Here is a 13,838-nt window from a genome sequence, read left to right as displayed (position 1 = left end):
CTGACCATTGTTCGGTTCCTACATGTGGGATCTCAAAACCCCACTGACTCACCCACATGGTCGGTAGGTGAAGACAATATAGCTCTCCTCCTGTGTCCTCTCAATAAAGGTCACACAGGTGTGCTTCTCCCAGTGCCGCATGGCTTGGCGGAATATCGCCCGCTGGCTGCCTGAAAAGGATGTCAAAGAGGGTGAGAAAACACACTCGCAGACAGTATTTCATGGAACAAAAAGGAGATGAATAGAAGCATACACTGCTGACGCCAGCTTAAGGCTTTGCAGTTGGATAAAGAGCAGATTTTAAAAAAAAATGAGTTCTTCACCTTGTTAACCACCACTAAGGACAGATTTTGAACAAAGATTGAACAAAGAATTTTGAACAAAGTTTCTTAATCTTGTATTTATTATGTCAAAATTGCGTCATATGTTTAGCTTTTTAACCTTTAGTGATATAATTTCTTTTTCTTTTTTGATGAATTAGGTATTAGTCTTAATTAAAGTGACACCTCAGCACTTTATTTCACAGAAGAAGTCGCAGTCAAGACACCAAGCAGCCTATTCTTGTCATTTTAACACATCAAAGAAGAATGCTTAACACTCTAAAAAGTAACTCAAGGGATGTATTCCCACCACTTAATTAAATGCCTGTTTACAAGATTTAAAAAAAAACAAAAAAACAACTCAGTTTACTGACGTAGAAGAGCTATTAAGTTCCAAACATTATTCTGATGGGTTGAGTTGACATGATATTTTTCAACCAACTTAATATTGAGTGTAATTTGAACGCAAATTTCTGTTTTGTTGATTTAAAACTAAATTTAAGCTTAGATAACTTAATAAAATTGACTTATTAACTCACCTTGAGTCCAGGACTTCAAGTCTGCCCTTTATCTTTAGACGATTAATACAACTAATTAAATATAACTTTTTAAAAAGCTGTTTCATCTAACTTAACGTACTGTGTTCATTGAATACAATTTTAAAAGAAGTCTTCTTAACTCAAAAGGATTGATGCAAACTGTTGCGTTCATTTTTGCTAAACCCAAACGTCTTTTAGAGTGTAGAGTTCATCGGCAGTAAGAGTTTATGACCTTAAAAAGGCTCTGAATTTAAATGTTTTATTATACAAGTACGTCTTTTGCAGTAAGTCACTGTTACTTACCACTAAAGTTGCCGCTGATGACATAGGGAATAACACCTTCAGGCCAAACACGCTCAGGTCTGGAGGTGGCAGCTCTTTTCCTGCGGTGGGAACCTTGCCTGTTGTGATTACTCTGATTGGTTAAACCTGAAGATTTCAACAAAACAAGACAAAAAACAAAGTTGATTCAGTACATTCTTCAGTTTGACAGAGAAGCTGTTTCTCCAACAACAGACAATAAATTCTCCCTCTAAATAACTTTTTTTCCCCCCCAGGTATGATGCTATTCACACATTCTAATTATTTCTCATTTAAGAGATTACATTCACTCCCTCAGCAAGACATTTGTTCAAATAACATTATTCTCCCCATTTGCAGTGAACAGAATTGATTGAAGCCTAATTCTTGTCTTCCTTCAAATTAATTTCACCATTTTAATGTCACTCAACCACGCATTAATGTTGCCATGGAGACTAAGCTCCCACCTGAACATGATGATTAAAATAAGAAGCATCCATATGTGAGCCACATATATCACAATCACCCCACCGTACTTTGATTGTGCTGCGGCAGGCAAAACTAATAAAGCAGCAAATGAAAAGTCAACTTTGAATGTACATCAGGAATATTAAAAACAAAGGAAGGCACATGTAAGCTTACTGCAGTTCATTTAGAAAATGGTGCAACTTTGTGCCAAATGAATGGAAATGATTTATCTGTTAAAAGAAACATCACACTGGTTTTAATTGGCATCTTATGTTCTGTATTAGGACATTAATTTAACTAATGCAAACAAACATGATTGATACATTCTCATTACTCAAACAAAAATGACATTGTGTCAAAGTATCTCCTGCAGCAACATCTCTTTTCAACACAAAACATCAACCACATTCCCAGCAAATATGCTATTTTTGTGTTTCAGAGAATTTGTCACCTTAAAATGATCTAAATATTTACCATGGATGCTATGTTACAACATGGGAAAACAATATGTCTTTTGATAAAAAAGCAGAAGCGACTCCTTTTAGTCAGTCTGTGAGGGGGAGAAATCTTCAGCAGTCTTATGACCAACACTGAAAACTGCTGAGAAGGATCCTTACATTTATGCAGTGTGTGAACTTAATGGCTGTGCTGGGAAAAGTCAGAATTTGAGGTCCATTACCATTGTAAGACAATGTGGCTTTTGCACCTTTATATTCTTCCTTTGATTTTATTAAATCATTCAACCAAATCATGTAGGAGAGTTTAACTTCAAAGTCCTACAGAGGGTTAAAATATCACTACACACTTTCCAGATGAAGATTCCAACAGCTGATTTCACTCAGTTCTTCATTTTTTTGGTGAAGGTGTGTGAATAAATCTGTCAGTGCTGCATTTCCCTCTAATGAAAACCTCCCCGTGCTATAATGATGTGTGTCCTTGTTCAGGAATTTATTAAAAGATTATTGTAACATTTATTAAGACAGTCAATTAACATTTTGACCTCAATGCATCTTGGTTGCTGTAGAGCGGGGATTTCTGGCACCACTTCACCTACTTCCAAAGTGCACAAAAATGGGAACTAGTCCAAAGATATCAAAACCTTCTGCGAGACTTAAAGTATAAAGAACAGCTTTGTTGTGAGACATCACCTGGATGACCACAATGAAGCCCTGAGGCTGTTGTTCCATAACAATACTTAAAGCTGTGCTGCTATGAGCCCTCGTCTCTCCTTCAGAAATGTGATTATCATGCAAGCTTCGGTTTGCAGCACGCGTTTTAATTTGCTGGAACAATGTGTTCTGTTGAATTTCAGTCTGCAGGAGTAAATCTTAGCAGCCTTGCGAGATCAATTAGCACGTACACTTGTGCATGTGTTGTGGAAAGGACTGATAACAGCCAAATCTGCTCAGTTAGCTGATAAGAAGTGCTGGGGAGACAAAACTTGTGGAAGATGTGTTAATTACAATAATACGATTAAATCTACCATCTTCATTCACAGTTGGAAAGGAAAGGTTTTGTTTTTTTAGGTCAAAGGCTTTATTAGTTGTCACTCTGATTGTGTTATTTATTTAACCAAATGTTCCTGTTCTTCTGAGTACATGAGGCTGTGGAGTAAGCGTAGTGGTGTGTTTACACCAGCAGAACTGTGTTCAGGTTCATGGTGACTGAGCAGGTTCATAGTCCAGAGAGACAGAACAGGTGACAGGATAAATTTCTGAATTTTTTAGCTGCACAGATGTATGTGTTTGATGCCAAACGGATTAAAAGAAAGCCATGATTTGAGTTCTTTCCTGCACTTTTGGTAAAAGAATAGAACTTAAATTTACTATAAATTTAGTAAAAAGTAAGATTATTGTGCACAAATGTGTAGATTTATAGATACTTTGTGACTGTCAGAAGATTCTACCCTTGTTTCTTTATTTTTATGTACTGTAGACATTCAGTGTAACCTGTGAAGTGACCCAATTAGGCAAAAACAACATTTTAAAGTTATCTCTACTACTAATTGGTGTTTATACCTGCCTAACATGAGCTGGTGTAAATGCTGAAGTGACAGAATTTCTGTGCAGCCTAATGCATGAATCATTGCAGGAAAGAGATGTTGCACCCATGCTCGATGTGTTTTATGCAACACCACTGTACTGACAGCACTTCTCATTGTGAACACCAGAGTAGCCGTTTCCACTTCACACAATTCAATGTGCTGTGACTAACCTGCTCAAGTGGATGAATTTTCAAAGGTGACTTTACTCACCGTCTGTCCTCGAATCTTGCCTTGACTCCCTGATTCAGAGCTGACTATTTAACCAGTAGATATTTTAAGCAGTTGAAATGTATTTTTAATCCTCCAAAAGTGTTTCTTTTCCTACCGTGTGCTTAAACTTGAGCAAAAAAAAAAAGCAAACTGACAACATGCACTTACTTGTTGGTTCATGCTCGGCTGTAGTTTATGGAATTGCGAAGGCTATTGGTCTCTGCTGACTCACAGCTGTTGCTTAAATAGCGCTGTTCATTTTAAGAACAACATTCATCCTGACAAAGCCCAGCAATTACTCCTCAACATGGTGTTACAGGTGGAGCACTGTGCAGTGATAACATGATAGTTGTGGGCATAAAGATTTAAAGAGGGCTCGTGAAACACACAAAGCTGCTCTCTGACAGGTGCTGCTGCCGGCTCTCAGGATTGCAGTGGTTGACGGTTGTAGTGTTGAAGAACAAGGAGAGCAAACCTTCCTTGTATATAATTATTCCTTAATTAGAAACCAACCATGTGGGAAACCTGTTAATTTCAGGTCTTCTGCTGTAATTCTATCTACAGTAACGGTTCAAAACACACTGCCTTAGTGCTCTAATGGGGAATTTTTTACCTTCAAAGCAGTGGTTTTTCTATTGCCATTACCTGTGTGATTCACAGTCTCCACGGTTCTCTGAGCCAAATCTATGATTCGGTCCACTTTAAACATTCGTAGGTCCTCCTCATCCAGAGCAATGTCTCCCAAAAAGGCAGCTGAAACAGACAAACAGAGACGGCACATGTCAGACGACGTGTAAAGGCAATTCCACAATACGAAGCATCGTTTTTTTTTTTTTTGCGCTGCCTGGTAGCCTCAAGCTTTTCCTGCTGCTCAGACTGAGTAGGCTGCGTGGAGGCCCAGGAAAAGCACTTGAGGAAGGCCTAGAGCGTGTAGCACACACATATGAAAATATATATTTCATTCCTTTCTTGACTCTGTTCTTCCTACCCTTTCCTTGCGGTGAAATAGAAATAGAGTTGTGAACCAACAGTGTGTCAGTTTTGGATGACAGGGAGGCTGCCTTGTCTCAGCTTAGTTATATGATAGAAATAAAAGCAGAACATTGTGCGTGGCTTTGCGAAGGCCCGTGCAGCGAAGAAGGAGTATGAACTCAGTAACCCGACTGTTGACAGGATTAATTGAAACAGGATTTGTCCAGATGTTAACAACAAAACTCACGCCATGTGCGTTGGCGTCATTGGGTAGTTAATGAGAACTATCAGATATGAAACAATGAGACACTGACACTGCCTCGATGGAGTAATATGGGGCACCTTGAACAAGTAATAGCTCTTTAATGAGGCCAAGGAGAGGGGAAAATAACCAAACAGTCCCACTTTATGAGGAATGTGCTTTATTAGATTTCTTACTAAATGCCCCATTGCTAGAAGTCCTCTCTGCAGAGACAGGGTGCTCGGTTTTACAGGCTTTTAACACCAGCACGTTTCCAGAATTTATGGCCCAGCTTGTATGCAGGAGTTTGGGGGGGGGGGGGGGAGGGGGGGCGGGCGGGGGATGGGGGAGTTTCTGTGGGAGCAAGAAGGGGAGAGGGTGGCATCGTGATCCATTTCTGAACGGGAGAAAAGACAAGAAAAGAGAGACGAGGAGGAAGGAGACGGATCCCCTCTGTCCACATCGCAGCTCTGAAGGCAGATGTGCAGCAGAAAAGAAAATGACTGCCTTCTGGATGGGAGTTTGGTAGGTCAGTGTGGTGGAGGGGAGACCAGCGCTCGCAGGCAAGAAACCAGAGACCCATTAAAAAGTACAGTTAATGGGAGCGATTTACAGTGGTTTTGTCTGTCAAAAGTTTTTATCTCCAATGTGTCACCCCCGATACAAGCTGCCAAATACACAAGAAATCCATTTTGTGTGGTTAGTCCTGAGGCAGCTCATAGTTTTTGCTTCCTCTTAGCACGCAACAAAAACACTGACAGGGTCGGGGCTTTATCTCTAGCACTTGGATAAAACTTTGACAGAGGTCTGAGACAAGAGAGACAGGGATGAAAGGCACAATAGAGACAAAGACAAAAAAAAAATAGAATACTTGGCTCGTGTCCCTCCTAAGCAGAGGAGTATTATTGAAACAATCTGGAGCTGGCTTTGGTAGATGCAGCTTTTCCACCCCGCACGTCGCGGAGGATGCACAGCAGAACGACTGGATCAGAGGCTAACGGCAGCAATAAGAGGAGGTGTAGATCTCTGCCGACAAGTCGGGGCACGCACGGAGGACAGGTTTAAATTCCAGAGGTCAAAGGGATCCTCTAATTTGTGCTTGCAAAAAAAACACTGACTTGACCAAATCCGAGACACAAAACAGACTCCCCTCAACGAGCACTCATCCTGACAGCCATTGCCAAAAACACCACTGATAAGGGGAAGCTACCAGATGTTGTGCAGTATAGGATGGATAGACTGACTACAGAAGGGGATTTTCGCTTTTATCTGCACATTTTTATTTGATTCCCAGAACTAGCAGAGCGTTGAAAGGAACAGGCAGTACTTGAACAATTAATTCTAAGTTGCTGTCATATAAGACCATATGTGCTGGGGGAAAAAAAAGTATAGAACAAATAGGAGACTCTTTGTCCCTCCGATTTAACTGTTGAAAAAGAAACAACTGGACTATGTCTTTTTGCATGCTGCGTTTCTGCATGTTCGCGTTGTGTTGTGTGCAAGCCGTGACCAAATAACGAGGTGCAGGCTTTCTCCCACCCCCATGAGGTTCACAGAGGGCTGCGCTCTTAGTCCCAATCATACACCACTGTTCTGGGGACAGGCTGGTTAATCCGCAGTGTCATTGTTCTCAGACAACAGTGGAGATTGAAGTGAGCAAATGCACAGCCCGGTGGCATTAGGACTCATTTCCCCCGGGCGCAGCAGTCGTCCTGGAGACGCTGTTGCAGGTTTATGGAAAGACTCGCAGGGATTGTGAATTAATCCCCTTGTCTCCTGGCTTTAATTATCCACAGACACACGGTTTTAGGAATCTTTTGTATACAACTCTGGGCAGGGATTGGGGACAGGCTATGGAGAAAGGTGATAAACTTGTCTCGAGACAGAGCGCTGTAAATGATCCGAAGTGCAAACGCGGTGAGGCCGGTGTGTTGTACAGTAGATTACAGCCGAGCGAATGTGGCAGATGGCAAGTGATCATCACAGAGTACAGTGCCGCATCTCTTTCCAAACATTATTCATCACCTAAATGACAACAGCTGCAGCTACAATAATAATATCCATGCAGAAGAGTTAGGTAATAGCAGTAGGGTTTCAGCTCAAGAGAAAAATATAGGGACTGAAGTTTGAGTGCAAATCTGTGTGCGTGTCTTCCACAAACTAATGCGACCTAACTGAATATATAACCATTGATGAAAACTGGATTGGAAAAATTTGACGTGATGAAAGCCAACCCCCCTGCCCCCCTCCCCTTCATTACTGAATTTTTAAACCATCATAATCCTTCTCATCTCAGACTGCCCCCCCGACAATCAGCACATCCAGTCAGATTACACATGAGACCTCAATCAAATTAATCCCATTGATTTGTGTAATGCCCTAGCCTCGACCTCTGCGGTGTCAAATACTCCACGACTATTCCCATAAATCTCCTTCCGTGAATGCCAGACCATGACATCTGCCACTGAAACCTGCACAAACATCAATACTAAGCCTATACAGACACTAACATCAGCCTATATTTAGCAGGCCTGTGCCGCTGCGAGGCCGCGGCTTCGCTCCTCGATGGGCTTATAAAAGACATCTAGACAGCCTTTTCCCTATACATGACCTAATGATGAGGGATGGGAAAGCCTTGCCAATATGTAAGCCTGGAATGCATCACAATACCCTGGCACCGCCTTTCACAGCCTGTGTTTGGTAACAAACGCTGCAATTTGAATTCCAATAGAAGCCGATAGTGTATTCTGTTAAGGTGATTACCATTTGATGACAGTCTAAGGATCACTTTTCAGGTTTTCATTTGGAACCATCCATTTCTGCCAAATCCTGACCAGTGGAGTCATTGTCGCTCCACACACTGTGCGTTTAAAATTGCACAACCCCCCCTCCCCAAAAAAAGTAAAATAGCAAAAGCCGTGCAACATGAATATCAAGACAAACTTTCTATGAATAAAAATAGCAGAATCCTAACAAAGGGATGATGAATTGTATTATGCAGGCCTGTTGTCGTGTAAATATGCTACCTCTCTCCTTTGTAAAAACAACACCAGCTGTTATTTCTTCAGCAAATGCTTACCTTGACATTTCCTAACACTGCAATTTAAGCCCAAGGCAGGAGAAGGAGGAAGAAAAAAAAAGGCTCCCTACATGCACTCTGCTCATTTCAAAAAGGTAGCTATGGTATAATTAGAAGAGAGGTTCTGGCGAAGTCACAAAATACAGCTAGAGATTCAAGTAATTATTTTCCAATAAAAGCCTGACGTCTCATCACCCAGAGCTGAGATCAAGACCGAGTTACTGTCACCACACTGCAGCTTCCATCTTATTGACAAAATGAGAGCGGCTTCAGCTGCAAAGGGCACACAGCAAGAGACTGCCTCCCCTTTAACATTTCACACTCCATCAAGCCCATTAGCAGATTGGATTTCCCAGCTCATCCCTGCCACTGATTACTGATATACCATACTGCCAGTCGAACTCTCTCTAATGGCTCATCAGCTCGCCAAGCATTTGTCTTTTTTAATGTCAACGATACACAGTATTTGAGCTCCTTACACAGATGAATAATTCATCGCCACACTGTAGGGATTTTTGCATGTGTGACAAAACTTATTCTACCCATCCGGACTTTAGATTGCTGGTTTCGAAAGCTGATTCTCACACACACAGTCTGCTCAGAGCAAAAGAGCAGGTTTTCTCAGAACAGATGTCCAAGGTAAAGTTTAAAAGGGGTTTCGTGGAGCTAAATCTGGAAGTAATCTTCAACTTTCGAAACTTTCCATAAATAATAGCTATCTGCAGCTGAAGAAAACACTGAAAGTATTCGCTACAGGTGGATGAAAGAGAAAAACAATTTTTCCACATGAACGGCAACGTAGCAGATACGAATTACTTAAAAGGCAAACTGTGAATAATGAAATAGTGCCGTTACGCTGCTCATTATTGGAGGCTAATTGGGCATCTTTGGAGTTATTTAAACAAACCCTCCCAAAGCATTCGCCGTTACTTAGGCTCCGCACCCGAGCTTAGTGTTAATGTAATGCAAGATTAGTTATTTCTCAGCTCTGACAACAAAACATACTGTTCCAACTCATGCAGGGAGATCGTGCCAAAAGATCGGCTCCCTAATCACCTGAACCCTGCAGAGAGAGAAGCAGGCGGGGGTCCTGTAATGTAAAAAAACAGCCAGAGTGGGCCCAGCCATACAGCCTGCCTTCCATGATAAAAGAAAAGCATCTGCTTAAGTGTTGCTTGAAGGCCCAATCATGAAGTTCAACAGGCGCCCCATCACACTGCCAGAGCAGGACTGAGGGATGCAGCTGGATAATGAGTGGCATCTGGTTTGAGCTTCCATTTTCAGAGAGCCACATTTACAGAATTTAAAAAAACAGAAACCTTTGGGAAAAGGATGTTAGCACATAAATATAAGTGTGTCAATTTGTGCTGAAAATATATATAAAGTTGATTTCCTCTGACAGAAGACTGTAATACATCTTTACATCAGATGTAGTCTCGCATTGCCAAAACATTCTGCATTATTATAGAATGGTCTGGCTACACCAAACTATCATTCTGGTATGGAGAAAAAACACTTTGGCTTCTTTGTATTTCAATAAAACAATCACTGTTGTCCTGCGTGGGGCTAAGCGAAGGATGTGGCTTTGGTGTTCACGCAAAATAATTACGGGTGAAACAGTTTTGGTGGAACATTTGCATGCAGGAAGACGAGCACTGCCAATAAAATGGATAGTTTAATGTAACAAAAAAAGAGAAAGAAAACAAAAGCAAGGCAGCTTTACTGCACCATCCAAATGTTGCAGTTGCTGCTCTGAAGTTTGCCGTAGCAAGAAAACAGTAGCACACACATCAGGTAGGGGAGAATACTGGCTGAAGTTAGTGGTAGCTTATATCTTAATCCTACATCTGGTGAGTCAGGCCTTGTCCACACGTAGCAGGGTATCTCACAAAATGAAGATATTTTTCTACGATTTGGCCTGTCATCCACATGAAAATGCAGATTTACGGCATTAAAAACGATTCTTTCAAAAACCTCCGACCAAAGTGACGATTTGCAAAAATTCTGTTCATGCGTCTGCATGTGGAGGTCAATAACCAGGTTTTAGGTTTCGAAACGTCACTGCCTGCGACAAAATATGTTCCTACATCACATATGCGACCTGTGTTTACATTTGGAAACAGCGTGGACGCCCTCAAAACTGTGTTGTCTCTTGTCCAGGCCCAGATACCGCTCCACGTACAAGAACACAGGCGACGGACGACGTTAGGGATGGTTATTTTTCGCCACCTTGCCATTCCACATCCGAGGCATGTTCTCCGTCAAAGACGCCGACACCAGTTTTGGGTCAGACTGGGACGCACTGCCAGCTGGTGGGAGAACTTTGAGACGGAAATGGAATGGCGTGAAAGTTTCCGTATGTCCCAGTCGTCGCTCCTGTCGTCGGAGTTATTACGTCCTCACGTGGAATATAAATGTGTCTAAAAACGCACTTATGCGGTTAGGTGTGGATGAATTTTTTCTAAAAATGAGGTGGTGTGTAGGCAAGTTTTTTTCTAGATGGAAGGGGCGGGATATTCGGTTTTACAAAAACCCTGCTACGTGTGGACAAGGCCTCAGACTACATTGGATGTTGTGCACATAGTCCGATCATTCTGCAGCGCTGTAGAATGATCTGACTCCACCTTACTATCTCTTGACAGTGAGGTAGAGTCATATCACGATGACATTTGGCTTGTTTGTATCTCTTGAAACCAACTGCATTGGTCTGACTGGATCCTAGTGAAGGACATGGCAATCGCATGCCTTGAAACCGGTGGGGGAGGGGGATTGTGTTGCTGGAAAATTTACATGCAGGAACGCAAGCAGTGTCATTAAAATTGTTAATTGAAAGGATTAAAAAAAAAAAAGCTAGCAGTGCCTTACTTGACACTTGGAAAAACTTGAAGCTTTTAGTGCTGCAGGTTGCTGGCTCGAAGAACACAGCTGTTGTTTGAGACATTGAAGGTGATTTTGAAAATGGTAACACACAGATAGTGGAAGGAGAGGAGACTGTTGCATGAAATGAATGTCTAGTGGTAAGCTGATACCTGCAGTCTACATCCAGTCAGTTGGACTGTATCAGTGGTACAAATTAACCAAAATCTTTACTATTTACATGAATGGCTACCTGATGAGTACCTGTAATGCAGCAGGTGACCCTTATGGAAAGATAAATGCTCCCAAACACTCTCAGCACAAATATCCAGTTTGCTGTGTTTAAAATGACCAAATCGCAGTCAATCGCTGGCAGTGAGGGGTGGCAGGAACGACATAAGTCTCTGTTGACAGCAACAGATTCTTCAGTGGCAGCAGGCAGACTGCGGCTAACCTGCCGGGCCGCCTGATGAATGCCCTGCACTCACCTCACCTGGGCTGGTGTGGCAAAGTGCGACCGGCCTGCCCCCCGATCCTCTGGCCGGGCCGCGCTTTCGCTTGGCACAAGGTGAATGACCTACTCTGTGTGAAGTGCTTCGAGCCAGTCAGAGGAAAGAGTCGGGGGATGAGAGAGAAAGCCACTAGCATGAGAGGGAACAACAGAAGAAAAGGGGTGTACAGGTTGATCTGTCTGAGGCCGCTGCAACACAGAGGCTCAAGTGTAATATCCGAAGCTTTGATACGCGCAACGGTCAGCGCAGTCAGACAGCGCTGTCACAAGAGTCTTTACTAGATTAAGATGTCTGCTTCATGAATGAATGCATACACACAAGTCAAACCAATGACTACTTTCCTGATTATCTCCTGAGCAGAGAAGACAATGAGCATGACTGGTTCTCATCCATTTTTCATTTTGAAAATGAGTGGATCTAATCTCAGTGGGTTGTTAGAGTCTTAAATGACTTCCTGGGATGCGGCCAAGTCTGGAGTTCTGCAAACTAAGGAATTTTCCACTGCTTAACTCCTAAATAGATGGCATTACTTCAGTGTTGTTGCACTGCTTGCTTCAATCAATGCACATTTCTGCCATGCCTGGTGCAGTGATGAGTTATTTAATCCTTTGCAAATGTGAACATTGTTGATGGATTTATTTATTTTTCTGGCTTAACTGGGGAGGACTGGCCCACATGAGTAACTTGCCAAGTGCAATTTAGGTAATCTGAGGAAATTAAATGAAATCGCCTGTTATCTCAGCTAACCAGCCACCGCAAAGTAGTCGAGCTTCACAGCCGCACTCACAAATCATTGTACTTTTCACAAAACACCTGAAAAGGAGCCGTTACGTTCCCTTTCAAGAGGACGGCAGGAAAACAATTTCACACGTGTCAGCCAAGGAATTAGTAAGAAAAGAAAAAATCCTGACATGGAGGAATTGTGTAAATCAAGGACGGTCCTCTCCTCAAAAGGGCATGGCTGCATTAGAGTTTGCACGGCTGTAAGCATTTTTTTCTGGACGGAAGCTGCACGACATAAAATCGCTGACCTCCAGCCGCAGAAGGCGATCAGATATACACGGCGTAGTGATGTGCTTGAAAAAAAAAATGAGAGAGACAAAAAAGAAAGAGAGAAAAATCAATAATCCAAGAATCATCAACTCCATACTAGTGTCTGTAGGCACAAGTGTGGAGTTGACAGTGAAAAATGTTCTCCCTGGTGGATGAACTGAGCGAGGAGGAGTAAAAAAAGGGAAGAGCTGAGAGATCTTGGACATTTTTTTTGCTGCTTAGTGAGAAGAAGGAGAAAAGCAGGTGGGTGTTGGAAGAGATGGAGACTGGGAGGGTTAACAGAGTGGGAGTTTGTGTCTCTTAACCACCTGTCTGTAGACGTGCCCGGAGGAAACCATAAACAAAACTGCACTCTATGGAAATGACACATTGCACAAACTGGACTGCTAATAACGATAACATGCTCGCCGAGATAAACACCGGTCGTGAGCGGGAATCATCAAGTGGGAACGTCCTCGCTGACACATTTCCGTTTAACATCAATGATTTCTTGAAAACCACGTAAGAAGAAATCGCTCCGAATACAACCACGGCGTCATCGACCCTTTTGTTAGTTTAGCTCGGAGTGTGAAGTGGAGGCCGACGTCCGATAATAGTGATCTGCTTCAGTGACTCAACATAAACAAGCAAAAAAACAGGATGCAGCATCTTAATGACTGGTGCGTGAGACATTGTTCATCCGCAGCCTGACCTTCTTGTCATGTTTACGTACAGTGGCAACGCTCCCAAATCTTCCTCGACTTTTTCTTTTTGGGAGAGAAGCACAGAGATAAAGAAGAAGTTTGGAATTGTGTTTTATAATCGGCTGACACATCAGAAATTGCCAAATGCCAAGATCAGTAAGCACTTCCAGACTTTAGAGGTCACTTTGACTGAAGCCAACTCTCTGTATCTGTAACCTGAATACTTTTACCAGATGGAAAACGCAATCTGTTCAAACTCCCCCAAAGGGATTTGGCAAGACAGTGAGTTCACAGTACTAAAAAAAAAAAAAAAGAAGAAGAAAAAAAATAAAAGAGAGAAAAGATTACAATGACAACTCAGATATTCTTTGGCCAAATAATGGGAAAATATGCAGGTCTCACCACAGCAGTGGAGAAGCAGACATATTTATACTCTGACCCATAAGACAACAGCCAGCAGAATTATGTGTGCATAATTTCTAAGCTCCACTGTACTCTCTCCCCTCCTCCACTTTGTTTTAGTGGCCGTGTGAACAGCCGGTGGAGGAAGAAAAAAAAAAA

The 13,838-nt window shown here is 42.2% G+C and overlaps 1 protein-coding gene across 1 annotated transcript in view; it reads right to left on the bottom strand.

Annotated features, from left to right (window-relative positions):
• Window positions 1-13,838, bottom strand: part of bmp1a (bone morphogenetic protein 1a) — a 31,799-nt gene that overhangs the window by 17,136 nt on the left and 825 nt on the right. Inside the window, exons 2-4 of the mRNA XM_008288640.1 lie at window positions 4,527-4,634; window positions 1,163-1,288; window positions 53-170 (exon numbers count right to left, since the gene is read on the bottom strand). Of these exons, the coding sequence (XP_008286862.1) occupies window positions 53-170; window positions 1,163-1,288; window positions 4,527-4,634 (352 nt within the window). The remainder of the gene's footprint in view (window positions 1-52; window positions 171-1,162; window positions 1,289-4,526; window positions 4,635-13,838) is intronic.

Source organism: Stegastes partitus, unplaced genomic scaffold, assembly GCF_000690725.1.
Source record: "Stegastes partitus isolate 25-593 unplaced genomic scaffold, Stegastes_partitus-1.0.2 Scaffold568, whole genome shotgun sequence".
In the NCBI taxonomy this organism is placed as follows: Eukaryota; Metazoa; Chordata; class Actinopteri; family Pomacentridae; genus Stegastes; species Stegastes partitus.
The sequence above is the reverse complement of the archived record's forward strand: the minus strand, read 5'-3'. Positions and strand labels throughout refer to the sequence as shown.